Source organism: Acanthochromis polyacanthus, chromosome 9 (genome assembly GCF_021347895.1).
Source record: "Acanthochromis polyacanthus isolate Apoly-LR-REF ecotype Palm Island chromosome 9, KAUST_Apoly_ChrSc, whole genome shotgun sequence".
Taxonomy (NCBI): Eukaryota; Metazoa; Chordata; class Actinopteri; family Pomacentridae; genus Acanthochromis; species Acanthochromis polyacanthus.
This window is the reverse complement of record NC_067121.1, coordinates 20,740,620-20,760,887: the sequence shown is the minus strand read 5'-3', so window position 1 is coordinate 20,760,887 and position 20,268 is coordinate 20,740,620. Positions and strand designations below refer to the sequence as shown.

The 20,268-nt window shown below is 39.9% G+C and overlaps 1 protein-coding gene across 1 annotated transcript; it reads right to left on the bottom strand.

Moving 5' to 3' along the window:
- Positions 1–757: 757 nt before the first annotated feature.
- Positions 758–19,933, bottom strand: npc1 (Niemann-Pick disease, type C1). Its single transcript, XM_022191119.2, has 25 exons — positions 19,772–19,933; positions 17,360–17,488; positions 17,088–17,194; positions 16,486–16,646; positions 16,042–16,209; positions 15,663–15,912; positions 15,432–15,514; positions 14,953–15,323; positions 14,506–14,732; positions 13,990–14,090; positions 13,054–13,156; positions 12,761–12,950; positions 12,333–12,515; positions 12,000–12,114; positions 9,845–9,972; positions 9,371–9,505; positions 9,150–9,239; positions 8,678–8,868; positions 8,327–8,442; positions 7,762–7,891; positions 7,414–7,599; positions 3,887–4,118; positions 3,396–3,509; positions 2,974–3,136; positions 758–2,882 (listed from the first exon to the last, which is right to left on the bottom strand). The coding sequence occupies exons 1-25, from the start codon at positions 19,847–19,849 to the stop codon at positions 2,800–2,802; spliced, it is 3,834 nt and encodes a 1,277-aa protein (XP_022046811.2). The 5' UTR covers positions 19,850–19,933; the 3' UTR covers positions 758–2,799.
- Between the last annotated feature and the right edge of the window lie 335 nt (positions 19,934–20,268).

The window sequence follows — 20,268 nt, the reverse complement described above, 5'->3', positions numbered from 1 at the left end:
ATTCACTGACAGAGTGAAAGCAACACAAGGCTGCTTCTCTTGAAATCATAAAATTAGGTCACTCCCACTACATTACTACCACGGAGCATGATGCAGACGGAGCTTTGTTAATGGATTCAGGCGCCACGCTGTGGTCAGTCTGAACAATCGCAGCTACTATTCCATGTACAGTTTCTGTAGAAAGCACAGAATTTCTTCATAAATAAAAACAATTACTGCACATTTTGCTCCAGGAAGTCCTTTTCAGGCAGGAGGTGAAAAGTAGTGAGGCTAATTAATCGGTTTCTTATTCCAACAACACTACTTCAGATTAATAAAACATCTGCAAATACCTTTAAAAAAAGCCCAAAAAATCGAGTATGGATTCATGGAGGTACACCGCTGTTAAAGTTTGGGCTCATTTAGAACCTTTTTTTTCAAGTGAAGCTAACATTAAATTAATCATAAATACAGTCTAAGCATTGTTAATGTGGTAAATGACTATTCTAGATGGAAACAAATGATTTTTAAAGGAATATCTACATAGGGGCACAGATGAACATTTCCTACAACCATCACTCCTCTGTTCCAATGCTGCATTTTGTTAGTTAATGGTGTTTAATGGCTAATTGCTGATTAGAAAACTTGTGTCATTATGTTAGCACATGAATGAAAGTGTGAGTTTTGATGGAAAACATGAAATTGTCTGAGTGACCCCAAACCTTTGAACAGTAAAGTATATTCTTTGAGAAATAAGGGGGAAAAAATAGACACTGCATTTGTTTTGAAGTACTATTTAATATTTAATAAAATTGTTAAAACCTAAAGTATCAGAATGCTTTGTTCAGTCTCCACAATGATATTCTTCCATGTCGGATAGGATTTTTCCTTGTCAATGCACAGCACTGTTAACAAGCACAATTCTTTGTGATTCATGTTATAGCTGTTGTGTGTAAGTTTTCTTCCACGTCCAAGTTTAAAGTCTGCTTTGACAGAGTGCATTCTTACATTCCAGAAAACATCACTGCATCGGAGGGGAAAAATGCATCAGGAAATTACAAATCAGGAATGTTAGGAGTCTCTTAAGGTCCCAGCAGAACACACCTTGGGGAAAATGTTCACATCCTCTACCTGTGATGCCAAAAACCCAATCAAAATTTAACTAGTGAGCACACCACCTCTATCCATAGATACAATCTTAGATATGGTGATACATGTGTGATGTAAGTGAATAAAAAGTTGTTTTTTCTGGAGAACCAAGTGATTCTTTGAAGGGACTCTTGAGAGGACACTAGAGGGAGTTTACGAATATCAATACATGGTAACAATGTTAATAGTTCACAAAATAAAAACAACAATAAATTACAGGTGAAGGAATGAAAAACTCAGGACTGTACCTTTATGCAGTCAATTCCACAGAGTTCTGCATCAACATACTCCAGATGACCGAGTTCTGTGCAGTCCTGTATAAGCTACTTACAGTTTTACATAAAGCTTTGTCACTCTACCTCTTTATGCCACATTTTGTTCAGTAACTGCAAAATGTCTCATTTAAACTCCATTGTAAGACCATTATTAGCACCGCGGCATCTTCAACACCTGGCATCAACGTGTATCTTAACTTTTGTTGGACTAGTTTAAAATGGCTTTACAATCCAGTCCTGCAAACACCTTGAAAGGACACTTAAGAAAAATTAGCTAGCTCTAAATTACACGTGGCACTGGATATTAAACACAGCATCCACAGTGGACATAAAAGAATTCAGAAAAGGCTGGAAGCAGCTTGGTAAGAAGTGAACAAGACGTAGAATGCAGATTGAAGGTACATTAAACATTTTGGCTTTGTGTCCCAGTATCCTGATTTTCAAATAAAACAACTACTGTGAGGTTAATGGGTTTATATTCATGTCCACAAAGAAACCGTAATCATATTATACAGCCAATCAAAGGTAGAGCAGGCAGCTGTTCTTGCACTGCCCTGAAGTGGACACACCCAAAAACCCATTTAGACGGCACTTGAACCTCAACGTCTTTGTTAGCTTTCAAATCCAGTGCACTGGGGACAAAGTATGACTGTCCAATTAGTCATAAGCTGTGGAGGACAAGCCCTGCAAAAATGCAAAATCAGCTGACTGAGTTATAATGTAGCATGGAGACATAGTCCAGGATGTGACTCATGTTAATGCCAGGCATTGTAAAAGCCAGGGATGCTGTTACTGTTATCCATTGGTTCCAGTGTGTGCTCTGTTCCAGTCAGCAAATGATTCATAATAGCAAATAGTTACACAAAACGGCCACTTTCATATTATCATATTCAAAAAAAAAATCCTATTTAATATTTGTTTTTTGATCTAAATATATTTGTTTGTTTATGTATAAAAACTGACCAGTTTTACCCTTTTGAGTTTTCCCAAATTAAAATAGCTCACTCTGACTGATAGTAACTGATAGGTTTGTCTGTAAACTCAGGTTTAGAGTGACGTTTCTCCCACTGCCACGCTGTCAGTGTGACTGTTCTGTGGTATGTTGCTCATGCTTCAAATACTGAAGGTATGCTTGTCCTGTAGTGTGAGGAGGAGGAAGAGAAAGAGGAGGACTGGTAGGGGTCCAAAGTCTTCTGAGGAAAAGCCGTACGTACGCAGTTGGACAAGGCCTCCCTCTGGCACTCCTATTCCCAAGTATTTTCCTGAGTTAAGTTCATGCATAGTAGCGGCAATGACGATGAGTGTGTGAGCGATGACAGAAACAGCTTGCTCTCTCACCCACGCAGTCACTCCCAGACAAACAGTTAGTTCATTGTTCACTGTCCCAAAAAGCTCTCTAGTAGATGAGAAGGCTCTCCCTTTCTGTACCGGCGTGGTGATTGTTAGCAGCAAACACCTTGGCTTTGTTCACTGATGGACCTTTGAAAGGAGTCAAAACATATTCTAATCAGTATAAACTAGCTTTAGATTGATGTTTAAATCTTATATGGTAACAGTTTTCTTTACTCACCAATATAGCTGAGCAGTACAGGTAGGAAGATGAGGCCGTGCGTCGCCCCCAGCAGCACTATGGCCAGGTACATCCTAAAGTAGAAGACCTGGAAGATCTGTGACTTGGAAAGCGCCAGGATTAAGATACCTCCAAACTTTGTTAATGTGATCCCACTGAATACCTGCAGAAAGGAAACGCTGTTGATAAATGTCACGTCATACATAAATGTATGATACCTTGAATTAAACTTATTGTACAACTGATTTTACATCAAAAAAGTATCAGACTTGACCTTTGTTATTTACTGCAGACATGCAAATTCTGACTATCTTATCTACATTACTGGCATGTCAAAATTAGTTTACACACAACAGGTCTAGATTTATTTAGCTACTTCCTCGTATGCGTTTCCTCTTGTGGATGTGCTAAAGCAAACTTACAGAGCTTCCCATGTGAGCCAGTGCCTCCTCTGCCCGCTCCACTCTGTTCTTCTTCACACTGATGGAAAAAGCTCGCACAATGTGACTGCAGAACTCCACTGAGATACCACAGCTCTGCAACAGAGGACAGGAAAAGTGAAAACTGGGAACTGAAAGCCAACACAACTTGAGTATTTTATCGGTGGTATTAGGGGATTTTTTTTATGAACTTGCAATTTATTGCTAGTTATTATGACAACATATTACCACTGACAACATTCAGGGACACTCTGACTTTTCTAGAACAAAGTCCCTCAAGTGAGGAGATATACAGCCAGACACAATGCAAACACATCCCAAATTACATTTGGTAAAAGTTATTTACTGACAACACGATGAAGTTTGTCAGCTGTTGCTTCTTGTATTGATGCTGCCAGACTGACAATTAAAACTGCAACTAAAATGTTGTCAGAAACTTGAATTTTCGTAAACCCCAAACCGGTTGCTCTTACCATAACTAGGTTCACAAGGGATACTGCATTGAGGCTGATGCTCCACAGCCACATAACGCCGAACATGTTGACCAGGATCATGGCGATGGTAATGCTGATCATCACAGCTGACCACAGCTCGAAGCCCAGCAGCACCGTCGTCACCACGAATATGGATGCCAGCGACACGCTCAGGTTCAAAGCTGTGTCGTACGCAATGGTGAGGTACTGCTCGTAAAACACATAGAAGACGCTGTGAAGGAGGAAAATATGTATTAGTGGACATCTGTTCAGAAAAGTGACAGCTGTTGTCCGGCTGCTGTTTTAAAACAGACAGAACAGAATGAGATTAATGTGTACTAATCTGCTACTTCATGCATTTTAACTGAAAACTCTGAAACACAGCATTTCTAATACTGCATCTATAAATCATATATCTGCTGAAAATTGAGTTCTACTTTCACATCTAAGGTTGTGATCTACATTAGTGGTGGTAAAACTGTTCTGTTACACAGGCTGCAGGAGACAGAAACATTGGTTCAGTACTTGGAGTCAAACATCAGCCACATTGCCATTTATAATGTCTTCTTTGCTGGTGCTTATCTGTGACCTACTTTTCCTCAGTGATACCCTTGAACCTTGAGTTCAAAACAAGCAAATGCTCAGATAAATGTATGAACTTGCACAGAGCACCCTAAAGCAAACACTGCTTCATTTAAAACCAGCTCTATTTCACAAATATACAATTATTTATGCAACATAAATCCCTTGAGATTAAAAACCTGCTGATGGGTTTTAAAAGGCATGTTATACCTTTAAAAAAATCCAAAATCACATTTGTAAGAGTTACAAAGTACAAAAACTGAAAGAATCATCACATTTGGTCCTTAAATAAATTATGTGTGATGTGCTGTCTGATCAGAAAACTTAACAAAATCTGTGTTCAAAGTCATGAACCTGATCCTGGAAAATTCTCTGTGATCTGCACAAGGCTGAGGAGTGATCATTGACCACACAGGAACACTTTGTTCTTGACTGACGGCAGTCATAACTCAACCATTCAAAACCTGTTTTGCAAGATAACCACAAAACAAATCAGACAGGTGACACTTTGACATCACTGTTTGACTTTTGTTGTAAGGTCTTCAGTGAACACACACAATTAGTTCGACGGCTGAATATTGAGCCTTAATGCTTTTGAGTTAAGTTAAAATATAAAGTTTAGCCCGTTTGAACAACTGAAGTCTGGAACCGATCAAGACTGAATCAATCACTGTGGTCCAGTCCCCCTTTGTGATCTTAAGGACAGTATATTTTCATTATAAAACAGCAAAGTCAGAGGTAAGAAAATTTGGAATCAAATGCCCGGTCAAGTTTTTAGGCTTGCTGAGATGTTTTTGAAAAGATGTTTCCGAATTTACAGTGTAAACAATTTTTTATTTTTTAAGACCAGGCTTAAAACGTTCCTTTTTGACAAATCTTATAGTGAGGGCTGACTGGGTGACCCACAGGGGTTCGGCTTGTGTCTTCATTTGCACAGCTGACTCCCTCTTGGACGTCCCTTCGTTCTGCCCCTAGTCATGCTGCTATAGGCCTAGGCTGCTGGGGGACTTTTCTTGACGGACCGAGCCCTTCTCTATCTATCTTTACATTTAATATGTATACCGTTATTGCAGTACATTCACTCTGTTTCCCCCTGTGCTATTTCTCTGAGTGTCCCTGGTCCCAGAGCTGGATGCTTCAGATCTGCGGTTGATGTTCCACCAGCTGGTCCAGTCTCCACCATGTCCACTGTGGGATGCTGCTGCTGACCTTCCTTCAGCCCTCCGCTTCCAGCTCCCCTTTTCCACCAGTCAACTCTGCATTGCCTTCACTATACTTGTTATGCTAACTTACATACTGTTTGAATTTACTGCTAGCTATATATGGAGTATGTTTAATGTCAGAGCCGTACATCATAAGAGTAAATTATGAGTCAGTTTTCAATGTTAGCTTATACTTTGTCTGTGTCACATATTTTGTCATACATGTATCCAAATGTGTGTTGTACTTTCCTTGCTTTCCCACCCCTCCCTCTCCTCCCATCCCTTCCCCTTGCCCTCCTCTGTCCCTCTCAACCCGCCCGGCCAGCAGGCAGATGGGTCCCCCTTATATAGAGCCGGGTTCTGCTCGAGGTTTCTTCCTTGTTAAAAGGGTGTTTTTCCTTGCCACTGTCGCCTTTGGGCTTGCTCTGGGGTCAGGCATATGGGTTCTGTAAAGCGTCTTGAGACAATTTGACTGTAATTGACGCTATATACCGTAAATAAAATTGAATTGAATTGAATTTTGCTAAAAGTAAAAATATTTTTGAATCCTCCGAGCTCAAAAACTTGCCAACTGGTTTAAAAACATGTTCTCAAAATAAACAAATAAATAAATACAATACAATATCAAGCAATTTAAGAGAGCAGAAAAACTGTGAAAACAGAAATAATTGTAGGATTTTAGACAGTCCCAAAAATAATAATCTGAGTCTTGTCAGGAAACTTGACCAGATCTAAACTTAAAATTCCGATATTTAATCAAAACTACTTTACATGTCTGGTGTAGACATTTTTTAACATAAACAGTTTGCTCTAACCAGATTCAGCAAAAAAAGAAAAAAAATAATTAAAAAAATTCTATGTTGCTTCATGTAACCAACACGGCATTACTGACTCAGCTGCGATCAACATTCACATGACAAAAATTCAGGAACTGTGACTGAATTGCAACGTATGCTTATGCAATGCAGATAGGAAACATTCAACAAGAAAAGCCCTCAGAGAGCGCAGTAGAAGGCCTCCCGGTCGTTGTATGATTTCTGATGGATGAAGTTTTTAAACAATTCGGGATCCGCAGTGGTCAATTTGTAATAAGATCGCAATCATGTGATCGTCAGCAGGGAACTGACGTAGTGTTCACTTGTTGTCATAGTTACAGTGACACCGTGCTGCTACCTCGCAATGATACAGAAATCTGTAACACATCTGTGGATCCAGACTACAAGCCACATCACTGCCAAAATCTAATCACTTGGTTCTTGTGTCATTTCTGACCTTCCCTGAAGATTGAATCCAAATCCGTTATTCCGCTTTTTGAATAATGTTACTCACAGACAAACCAACGCATATCGTCACATAACTCTGCCACGCTTCTTGGCGGAATAACAATCAAGTAAAAATGTAAGTAGTGAAATGTCTGTAGTATGCAGAGCCATTTTTTCTAGTGCTGGTAACAGCTGTGAGTGCTTGGAAACATGCTGTACACACCGATTCTGGGTTTGTTCAGTCTTTGCAAAATGAGTAATTAAAAAAAACGTAACTTTGGCTTTTTTTCCCTCATTTTGTGAATTATGGCATAATAAATGTACCATACTGCACAAAAAGAGTTGTGGATGTCTTTCTGCTTCTACCTATGCCTATAATGTTTTCAGAGATGTGAAAGGAGCAAAAAAATGCAAAGAAGCTGCTTGGGGATGAGTGTTATGCAAAAGCAAACGCGCTCTAAGCAGCACAAGCAGGACTTACCTATAGGCAAACACTTTATGGTCGATGGACTGACTGATATTCTTAGCCAGGACTCGAGCCATTTTCAAAGCATCTATAAAATCTGGGGACTCCTTTAGGATGGTGTGGTACGTCATGAAGTAAGTGGCTCCGACCCCTGCGTTGTTCGGATACAGCTCAACTGCCGTGGCGTAAGCTGCATGGCCACTGAAAGAGATGAGGAACATTACAAACCACAACAAAACTGGTACACAGTGATGGGTTAATTTCAAGCGCATGGAAATGCAGAAGTAAAAGGATTCAATGACATGTCATGTGTTTTAAATAACAGCCTCAAACAGGAAGATTTGCACAGAGCTATGACATTACCCTTTCCCACACTTGACGTTGGGATTGTCTGACAGGAACATGGGGAGAAACCGCATGAAGTCTTCTCCTTCAGGTCTCTGCTTTCCACTGGGAGTCATAGGCCGACAGGACACACAGGAGGAGTTCACCACTGGAAAAAAAAAGATCAGGCATCCATTTTATCAATACGTTTTGAGCAGAAAACAGCAAAAATAATGAATAAATAGCATAATTTAAAAAAAAAAGAAAGAAAATCAAAGTAGCACGATAAGTCCGAATTAAATACTGAAGCAACATATTTAACATATTGGTAACTAAGATAATGTATGTCTCCACAATGCCCTTTAATAATTATTAACTATACTGATTACTGCTACAATAATGTGATACTGTTAAACTTACATTACTTTCATATGATGATTCCCGTGAATATTAATTTATACACTTGAATTTCAGTAAACTTTAACCACTGTAAAATGTTGTTTCCTATCGCCATATTTCTGCTATTTTCACACACATTTTCCAATTAGTGTTATAGTTTTACTGCATTTTGCATATGAAGAACTTGACATTGGGGAAAACGTACCTGAGGCATTGCAGAAGATCTCAGTGTTGTTGTAGTACCGACAGCAGGTGGACTGAGGCTTCACCCAGTCAAAGTAGTCATCCAGCCAGGAGGATGGTGTGTAGGCAATGGAGGTACTTGGAGCAGGAAAAAAAAAGGTGAATTTAGTAGATTATACAATCACATTAGATATTTGGACAGACTTATCATTTTATGACCACTGCCTTATCTAAGGAAGTCTTAGGTTGCCACGTATCACTGCCACAGACTGACATGTATGAAGATGGTTTATTGCAATTTCAATTACATAACTTGTAAACAGCTTCTCAGTTATGTTCAAATAGGGTTGTTTTGTTTCGAGCTGAGACTTACTAGTTGCTTATGAGTGAGGCCATGTAGACCTGCTGGACCAGCGAGTCATTGTTACAGCCCACTCCTCCACACACAACATTCTGGCCCTCTGGACTACTATAGTTGAGACCTTCCTCTACCACAAAGTACACTGGAGCTCCGGTGTGGAGGTACTTGCTCATGTTCTTGAAGTAGTCCAGCACATATGAGTCCTAGATGGAGGGACAAACTGTCAGAACTTCAACAGGAAGTGGAACGCAAGCTGCAGCTATTAAACATGTCGTACAACAAGAGTGCCGTAGAAATAAAATGTTAGGGGAATTCAGTAACCACACCCCATGACGTGCAGTTAATTTGGATTCCTGGATGACTGACAAAGCACTTAAATCCAGTGCAAAAAAACAGACAACACACATTAAATGTTACTACAAATATTCAAAATATAACAATTCTGACTGTCGACATCTGTGAAAAAGGCTCAAGTTACACTTACATCAGGCATGGATAATTTCTGGTCCAGTCCGATCTCAACTTTATTCACCACCGCGATACTGAAGGAGAGCATTCCTACAAACACTGCCACCTATACAGAACAACATGATAATGACATGCCAACACAGAGCAATATTCTGTTGGATCAAGTCCAAACAAGTCCATCAGCACATTACCAACAGGCGGATGTGCATGACTGCCAAAGGACATTGAGGTACTTACTACGATCGGTCGCACCCACTCTTGAAGGATGAATGGAGCATAGACTTTCTTGAAAAAACGGAAGAGGCAGCCATCTGTCTTGGTTTCCTGGCCTTCTGGCAGTTTCACACAGCAGCAGATGTCAATTCGATTCCCCTTTTAAACACGAGAGACAGCAGAGCATTTGAAAAGTGTCTGATTATTAGTTGCTAAAACTGTAACTAAGTTGAAGGTAAAATCAATTACGTTGTGTTCTCAATCGTATGTCGTTAAAGCTCAACGGCATTCCAAACATTCACTGAACTTGGAAAATTCAACTATTTGCAATCAACTAGAGAGGAGAACTGATGGCTTAAATTAGATAGTGCAGTGATTGGCAGCATTAAAACTTGCAGCTGTTACATCCGTACAAAATGTCTTCTAGTCACCCTCACAGTGTGTGAACATCTGTAACTCCTCCATCATGAATGTCACAACCATTTCCCTCAGTCTCACCTCCTGCCTTTTGGCATCCAAGCCAAGCAAGCTGACAAAGCAACTGATCTGTAACAGGAAATCAATAAAAATAGCCAGGCCAGCGAACATAGAGAAGGTCCTCACTGCAGGCATGTTGGACAGGGCTCCTAGATAAGAAAAAGAAAAGAAGTATCAGCATGTGACTCACCAGGGCACTGTGGTACATTTTGGGCCACTGTGTCAATCATATGTGCACAAGCACAGCTGATGAGATTAAAAGGCATGTTAAATGCATGTGGCTGAAGGTGAACCAGTCTTGTGACCACTGACCTTAAACTTCTTTGTGTACACTTTGTAATGCCCTTTTATTGTGACCTATTGTCCTTTTATTGTGATCTATTTCCCTATGTTTTACTGTACATTTCACTGTTATGTTTTGTGTACTTTCTGCAATGTGCTTTTATTATGACTTAAAGCTCGTGTCCGGAGTTTGAATCGCAGCGTCTCCCAAAACACTGTTGGTCCCACCCTCCCTCTGATTTCGTCCCTTTATTTGTGCACGCGCGCAGTACCTGAGAGGAGTGCCCGGAGTGCTGCAGCATCTTGCCTGTTTTGCTGTTTTCCACTCCTCTACATTTAGTACATTTAGTAAATAATAAAGGAATTACGTTAGAATTCTGTATTGAGTCTAACTTGTCCTAATACCAAAATAACATGAATCTGCTAGGACGAACGAGTAAAGTTTCAATATGTGATTACACTCATGTATCCCTCTCGATGACGTTGTTTATCAAACTTTGTGTGTTTACGCGTGTATATGTGTTACATTGTTTATTTATTTCTATCTAGAGTTCAGAATTCCACGACTCCTCTGACGAAGAGTACGTCCCAGACGCCCCAACATCTTCCTCCAGAGATCAGGCATCTAAACGAAGCCGTCAGGCGGGCTATGGAGGCCGTGGTCGGAGAGCGACGCGAGCACCCCGAGCCAAAAAAACGTCCTGCAGTCTCTTGGCCTGACAAGCCGTGGGATTGGTAACTTTTCTGGAAGTTGCTGATCCCTGATGCTCTCTCCTCCACAAGCAAAACAAATGTGCGCGCGGTTGCGTAGTGCGTAGCTCGCCCACCTCTGGCGCGTAACCGTTGATTGACAGCATGACAAAGCTGAAGCTCGAACTTGATTGGTCGGCAGCGACTGGCGCTTTTTGGAATAACATGGGGGTCTATGAGAGGAAGGCGGAGCTCAGGAATAAATTTTCATATCGCGTCATACTAACATTATATTATAGTATCAAACTAGACTAACACATTTAAGCTTTGTTAAACAATGATACATAAATTGAAAACAAACGGAAATTCTGGACACGAGCTTTAATGTCCTACATATTCACTGGTATGTCTTTTTCAGTTTTTTTTCCTTTTTGCCTAGGGACTGCGGATGTAAATTAGCATTGTTGGTACAATTTTGCATATGTACGTCCATTGCTGAATAAATAGACGTTTATTAATGAGCACTGTCTCTACCAAATAAAGAAAGAAATTAAAACAAACAAAAAAAAAATCATTTATCAGAGCCTGAAACTGAAAAAACAGAAAGAATCATCGTATTCTCGAACTACTCAACTAAGATGTATAGTTTTGTTGGGAAAATTAAAGAAATCCAAGTGAAATTCAAATATTTACAAAAAACAACTGGCACTAACCAGATGCTGTTTCAAAAAAATCTAGGATTTTTCCACTGAACTGGACTGAACTGCATGCTGTGTTTACACAGAGCAGATCGGAGACAAGTAGGGAAATAAATACAAACAAAAACAAATAATGATATGCATCATATGTAAATAGTAAAATCTCTATAGAAACTAGGCACCATTGTTTTCCCACTATTGGTAACACTTGTGGACACTTGGAAAAATTTTAAACGGTTCATTGCATTGTTCTTTTATATTTTTGAAAAATAAATATTCAACAACTCAATTTATTTTATTTTCTAAAAATGAGTTATAGCATCCTGACTTTATTTTATTGAACAAATGACACTTTTCAGATCTCTCTACAACTACCTATGGCTGTGCTGATGCAGGACTTAATACTGCAGCGGAGGAAAAAAAAAAGTGCAGTTAAGAGGATTGTGATTAAATGTGTGTGTGCATCGTGTACATACACAGTGCATTAAATAACTGATTTATTTTACCCAGGAAGAAGGCCACAGTCTCAGAGAAGGAGGAGAGAAACAAGCTCGGGGCTATGTCTCCAAGAATGCGACCAATCTGCTGATGAATTTCTTCCTGTGGCATCCGCTCATCCCTCTGTTTAAAAATGCAAATGGAAAACTAATTTAGGAAGCTTAACAGGTAAGTGGCAGAATACAAAGAAGGCAATCTCTCTAAAATCTTTTTAAATACAAGTTTTCTGAGACAAAAATGTCACGATTCAAGTAAATATATAAATTATAGGTACTAATAATTTACATGACATATCAATGAGTCCGTTTACCACTTTACTGGACTGGGATGAAAGAAGTTACCTGGTATGTCTGCACTATGATAAAGATGTTGTCCACTCCGACAGCCAGCACAAGGAAGGGAATGACCTCAATCACAATGAGTGTGAGTGGGATACCAGCATAGCTAAAGAGCCCCAGTGAGGACGCCACAGAGCTCAGCACAATCAGGATACCTGCTATACCCAAAGAAATCTTTGAGTCCACCTGTATGGGCAGAAACATAGAAGATCTGTCATCTTAAGCCCGTAAGTGCCACGTTTTACACATGAGTACGCTAAAGCTGTCAAACTGGTCGTTCCAGTTTTGTTGCAGCTCAGAAATTCTGAATGCTCTTGCGTCACAAACAAAACGAAAACCATTTCAGGCACGGATGACGCTGCTTGGAAAAAAATGCACCAACACATTGGATAAAAATGTTAATGACACTGAGTTATGACTCCATCTATTACCAGCAGTCTCCTGAAGCTGTGGATGTGACCCAGGGCCAGAGAGATGTAGACGAACATAATGACATAGCTGATGACTATAGTGGAGATGTCGCTGTTGCTCTCTCTGTCGATTTCATCTTCAATGCTCCTCTCTGCAGAGAAGGCTATGGTCAGGTTGGGGTTGTTGAAATTCTTCATAAACCTGATGAATCTGAAATGAACACAAAAAGCACAGTTTGTACACACAATGACGACAACAACATGAACAGTAACTCTTGGCCTTTTGCTAGCTTGTGGATTGATTGTTGTCTCACTCTTTTTCCCATGCCAGAGTTTTGCCTTGTCTGACGCTGTCATTCAGGTAGTTGTTTAGTGGAAACGTGATCACAAGAGCTGTGGCATTGTTGAAGTTTGAGTCTGTAGTGAGAAAATAAAACGCATGTATTAAGTGTAGAAGTGAAACAGTCCTCATTTATCAACCAAATCAATTAAGACTATTGAACCGGTGTGTATTTTTCTAAGTATTTCTTTAAAAACAGCACATGCACAAATTCTACGGTCAAGCGTGGTTCCTCTTTCTAAATAAAAAATCGTTCCAGTTGGTTGCATCTCTTGCAATTACTAGAGAGAGATGTGTGATTGTCCTCATTTTGGTTTCATTTACAGGCAACATTTCAAACAGCACATGCATCTTTCTGCTGCATTAAAGCAAATACATTAAATCTACCTTTTAGAGATATGTATTGGAATAAATACTTGGCTGATGTAAAAATGATTACTAGCCGTTTTAACGCAGTACTTTAAATTTAAAAAGGCAGTTATTACAGATGGTTAATATACAGATGGTGAGGGACTAAAAAAAAAGAATATAAAAGTTTCTTTAGTGCAATACAATTAACAAATGATTGTAAGCTAATTATGTAACTGCTACAAAAAAAACAACTATTTTTTTTTCAATTTCTGCGCCCGCCTGGAAATGTTAAAGCATTCATACCAGACATCTTTGTGCAATCAGTTTTGAGACAATAACAATAAAAATACTCCTGCATAAAACAATCTAATAGGATTTTTGCATTCACCAAAAAGAAATCCAGATTCTGAAAATATGTAAACAGTTTAAATTTTAAAAGTTTCACTACTGGACACAAAATGGCTTCCCAGCTAATTTGGATTCAAAAACTTGTGCATGTAAAATCCATACTCTCAGATTTGAATTTAGCAGAGATTAAAACAGCCACTTGAAAACTCACCATCATAACCTCCAAGTGCCAGCCAAGGGAAGACAGGACCACCGAAGGTGCCCAAACAGGGATCATGAAGGAGAGTGGTGTCATTGAGGGATGCTGGTGCACTGCAGAAGGAAAAGACAAACTGAGTTAAAAGCCTGAGAAGTCATTGCTAGAACAAAGCAGTCATCAGGAAGAGTTTTTGCCACAAGCTGTATCTTGTATTACATTTAAAAAGAACGGATAAAAAACCACTTGACACATGACAGTTTTTGAGGAAGTTTGAATGCACTATTTTGGGAAGACACTTTCCCCAAAGCATTTCTGAAGAAGCAGTCGAGCAGCACAAAATACATTCTCGTGAGGTGCAGGTGTTTCATTTAACCACTGATTCTCATTTGGTTTTCAACTTTGTACTATAAAAGTTCCTACACCTCTGTGAGAATTGAGATATGTCTACAAAGAATGTCAAACCACATGAGTGCCAACTTATTTGTAAACATAAAACAATGGAAAGTGAGGAAACTTTAGAAAAATCACCTGACACAGTAGAGGAAGTGGCTGTGAAAGTCAGCATAGACATAAAACTCGTCTCCTTTCATGTGATCCAGTACAGCATGGCTGTTCTGGAAGTAGTTTAGGACACTCAAGATGGTACAGTTGTCATTGTAAGGGGCCAGCGGAGCCAAGCAGAGGTCCTTCAGAGTGACGTTTTGGCCCTCGTATGTGGCTACAAGGCCTTCGATTTCAAGTTGCAGATCGAGCACCTGGTTGGTTGAGGTTAAAAAAAAATAACAGAGTAGAAAAAGAAAGAAGAACCTTTAACCACAGTTTCAGAGATACAGCTGCTCATCACAATCAGATTTTCCATATTATCTGGTAGAAGAAAAACTAGTTCATTGTACAGAACACACAGCAGCTCTAATGACAGCAGGCTATTCAACACAACCTATGATTTTCACAAATTTACATCTCTCACTAACGTACCTGGTGCAGGATGTTTATGTCCAGAATGGCTCCGAATGGGACGTCTGATCCTCCAAAGTATGGGGAGTACAGGAAGGTGTCATTGAGTGGAGTGGTTATAATGAGTTGTGCGGTTCTAAAGAAAGGTACGAAGTGGCTGTCAAAGTAGTTCTTCTCTTCACGAGCTTGGCTAGTGGGAGATGACCACAACTCGACAGGGTCAGTGGTGATGCGCATGTAGACCAGGCCCGCAGAGGAGGCCCCGATCACAATCAGGCTGCTCAGTATGACCAGAAACGGATGCCGCACACAGAAGGAACCCCAGGAGCTGAAGAGGATCCGCAGGCTATTCTCAAAGCGTTCACCCAGCGTTTCACAGCATGATGCATCGACTGAGAGGAGAAAAATACAGGAAGTTCATTTAGATCTCATGACAATCATAGAAGATGCTTCCATTACGATGAAAGTGCAACGCAGCTGTATGTCATGCACAGCTGTACCTTGGTCAGGATCATCACTGTTGAGAGACAGTGGGTTATTGCTGCTGGTAATGGGCTCATACTCAGACATGATTGTCCTTTTCCTGCAAACACACAGAAGCACACTAGGCAGTTAGATACTAACCTAAATAAAGCAAAATTTAGAGCCTAAATATTTTATTATTGTAAATACACTATGTGCTGTATGATACAGGTCAAAGTAGTGCATGTTCCAAGCAAAAAGTCCATTACCTGTAACACCAAGCTCCGAGTACAACTCCAATAAAGATAAGCAGGAAGGCTGTGTAAGAGATCCACATGATGACAGCCATGGCATCAAAACCAAGGATCGTCCAGGGTGGGGGGAGAGGAGGAGGTACAGGTGTGGGGCCACAGGCCTTTGTGCAGTCCTGACAGGAGCAAGGACCTGAACCATCCTCTAAACCCTCAGTGCAGTCGTATGTTTTGTTGTTCATGGGAGTGTACCCTGACGCCGGATCATCTAGAGTAAATAAAGAGCAAAACACAGAAAAACAGATGAACTAAAGAGCAACAGATGAAGCAAAGTTCTTAGTCAAAAATGTCGATCCACCTTTTACTACAATAAAGAAAGTACTAAAAAACAATTTACCAGAGAATATTGGGATGATGGGAAAGGGAGTCTGTCCATTGTCGATACTGAACATGTACTGGATCCAGTTAGTAGCATTGCAGTCCTTTGCATCCTTCCCACACACAAACGATAAGGCCTTCACATTGCTAGATGGTGCCTGGACATCCTTACAGGCGTTGTACATGGCTGGGGAAAGTCAAATTAGATTCTTTCAGGACCATAAAGTAAAACTACCCAGTCTCCATTTTTTATTGCCTCAGAGCATAGCAGTTATGACCATCAGTTACCCACAAAATTGCAAAACTGACCGCATGACTTTATGTTTACGTAGGGAACTTATGAAGTTTACTCAGCAGATTTTCTTTTGCAAGCAAAATTTGACAGTTATTCACATCTGATCTCAGTTCTACATCCAGTGAAGTCATGTAAAAAGTTAGACAAAGATGAAGTGGATGAACTCACCGTTGGCAAATGTTTGACCGATATAGTACTGCACTTCCACTACGTTAGTGGCATTGGGTGCAGTGGCATTGAACTTGGTGGCATTGACAAACTGACTCTGGTGCGGACTGCATGTCAGCTCACAGAAGAGGTTCATCAGGTTGAAGAAACAAGCCGGACACCTGCATGAAGAAACAGAGCGTCAAAACCGGAATTGAAAGAAAAAAAGAGAAGAAAAAGCAAAATGACATTACAGCATAACTTGCAGAATAACAAAACGAGTTAAATTTTAAAAGTTGCAAAGAAAAACACAAGGCAATAACAAATATGGTGAAATAAAAGAAACCTACAAAGATAAGAAAATAGGCCACCTTGGCAAATCACATTATTTTGGTCTTTGGCTTTTGAGTTATTCCATCGCTAACTCATTATTTGAAACAAGCAACGCTCAGACTTGCATGTTACAACAACATTAACAGTAACACCTTACTGGCACGTGGTGGCAGATGGAAAAGCTCAGATAGTCCAACGTTTGTGTTCAGAAATTCAGAAAAGGGGGATGATAACGCGCCTCTAAGTATGTCATGTGCTTCATTAGTTAATGTTATAACCTCATTGCATACCGAGACAAAAACTGAAGGGGCAGCTGGAGACTGCCTTTGAGGGTGCGCAACTGGTCACCGTCACAGCAGAGACTTCGGTTCCCATAGTCATATCCAGGACAAAGCTCCTGCACATAAAAAAAGAATAACGTCACTAAAAGTGTAACTTTTATAGATTCTTCCACAGTGGAAAATAAAGTACAGCTGTAAAGAATAAATAAGTTACAGGAGGTTGGTTTGAGTATCAAATGTCAGCGATAACAGGGGAAAAAGCATGAAGATATTGTCTGTACCGTGAGGAGCTGGTAATCTTCAGAATCCAGCGGTTTAGGGGGACCAGTGTAGTCGCAGTTGTACTTTTTTTCAGGCACCTTTATCGACGCTCCACACTCACCGTACCACACACAGTGCTGGGCCTCAACCTGATAGTAAGACAAGAAAAACACAGATCATTTGTGCTGTGTTCACACAGCAAGTTCATTTGACCTTTAAACTTCCCTATGCTGGTCTGCCTACAGTTTATTCGTTTCTTCTGTAGAGTCTTGTTGAATCATGTGGAGTTTTTTACTCATATAAGCCCACTTCTATTTTTATCTAGTGAGAATGACGACAAAGCCAACAAATGAAAGACAGACTGTCCAAACACACCAACTTCCTTTAAAGGCTACAGTGGATCCTGTGACTTGGTTTGAGCTGCTAAAAGGATGAATAATGCTGATGCTAAAGATGTATATCTTTGATCTGAAGGGTTTGTACGAGTTGCATTTCTTTTGTTTCTAGCATTTTGTGCTTTCAAAGTCTGAAAATAAGATTTTCACTTCTGCATCAATGTTTCTTTGAGGAAAAAGCTTCAAACAGAGAAGCCGTTAGTTCAGTAATTGTTCTTGATCAACATAGATGGAACATGGAACAAAAGCGAAAGCAAAAAAATATATTTTTATCTGTCTGTTCAGCATCAGTGCTCTCACGTGCTCTTTCATGGGGAGGGCTGACCTAAGGAAGTTAATTCACTTACTCTCCAAACAGTTTTTTAGAGGAAGCCCAGTGGCACACTTTGTCCTACTTGTGCCTTGTGGGACTGAGTTCGCAGACAGGATTCAGATGTCATTATTTCCTCAGCTGGAGATTTATAAAGCTGCAGGCATGGCAACCATCTAACTGTGACAAGTTTATCGAGGAAAACAACCAGAACTCTGCAGGGTTTGTTTAAAATGGCCTAGTAATCCACATATGACTGTGACCATACAGAAGACACATGCAGACTCACAGTTTTTTTGTACAATTCTTTCTGCTAATCCACAGCAATCTCAGAATAATCAGTCTTTACTGATTGTCACATTCTTGCTGTTTCTATTAGGACACAGATAGCTTATCCTGAAAGAGTAATGATTAATCAGATTCAGATGTTTTAGCAAGGTTTCAGCATAGTTCTGTGCACTGCAGTGGACTGACCTGATTACATCATGAACAAAGAGTTGGAGGCTAATCAATGAAAAGAGAGCACTATCTATCCGATTAAATCAAAGTAAAACTGATGGAGTATGGACCAATTTTACATATTTATTTGCCTATTTCTGCAATACTCTAAAAGTGACTGGAACACATTGAAGACTGTGATCCATGTAAAAATAAATTGATTTTTACATTTGAACTCAGTGCCTCAGATAATCTTTGGACAGCCCAGCATTGTCATAATTTTGTTTTCATCATTGGACTACTGACTATACTCTCGATGAGCACCCAACTTCCCATTTTTTTCACCTTTAAACCACCAACTTCACTGCTTCTGACTCAGTGAAGCACTCCCTATTTGTTCTCCATCTTTTATGGTATCGCCGTGATGGCAAGAAAAGCATTCTCCACTAGGACTGCAACAGGACAGCTTTAAAATATATTTAAAACTTTTACCTTGTATGTTTATGACACCTTTTTACAAATTATTTGCTTAATGTGAACCTTTAGTGGGGCTGTGAACATCAATAGAATGAAGGATTTAGTTGCGTCTCTTTTTAAGTGCTCACTTTGCTTCTTTTATTATTACTAATATAGTTCTTACCCTTATCCTTCGACGTTTTCACCCATTGACTAGCTACATGATACACTGCCTGGGTAAAACAAAATAAACAGTGAATGCCACTGCAGCTTGACATGGAAAGTAATAGTCAAATTTATTCGGCTTGCTAAGTGGAAACCATCAAACTTGCCTAACATGTCTGCTAGCTGAATAATTTGCTAACGCTGCAAACTAAACTACTAACGTTAGTGTTTCTGACTCCACTTTAAAGACCACACAGCGAAACTGGGTAAAGGCAAGGCTTGCAACAATCAAACCACTGACTGGAATACATTTTTTACATTTACTGTACTACATAGCGTCGTGTTTTCCGGTTGCCATGACACGAAAGTTGTTTCGGCTCCAGCTTTTAAGTCCACGATAAAACCTGTACCCGCACTGTCAGGCTAGATGTCTAGTGTGACCCATTATTGTTTTCCACTAACATACCGAGGCTGGCGTTGTGTATTAGCATTGACTCTAGCTGTATATTTAGGCCAGTATTTAGCCAATTAGTAGTTAACGCTGTCTTCAATCTAAATAGTTAGCAGCTAAACCGAGTTTCGCTAGCCGCCTCAAATAAACATCACAATAGCAACGGCAGCTGAGTCACGTAATAGTCACGAGAACGCGGACGTTAAGTTACACTCACCCATCGAAAATATCCCTCCGACAGCAGCACAAAGAAGAAAAGTGTAGATAAAATGCTTCTCCCTGCTAAGAGTCCCATCCCTCTTAGTGAAATGATCAAATCGAAGTGACAGTCCAGGTAAAGTTTCGCATATCTAATGATTCTTCTTCGTCTGAGCGTTTCTTTGAGGCGGAGACGAGCTGTCGCCTCAGTGCTGCTACCAGGCGAACATAGGACACACTGCACCCAAACACCCTGCAGCTTTACCTTCTCTACAATAGAGGTAGCAGTTGTTAGTGATTTGTTCAGGAAATATAACACACCCAACTTTTTCATGGAAATTTAAACAAGCTAATCCTTTCACAGGAAGAATATGTGATGAAAATCATGGAGAAATTACCTTTATTTTGAAAAATAATGTGTGGGATAAACAACAGCAACAAAATAATAATGCAACAGTTTGCATTACTTCTTTTGCATTATGACAACTTCCAATTAAATTATTGTCATGAAACACA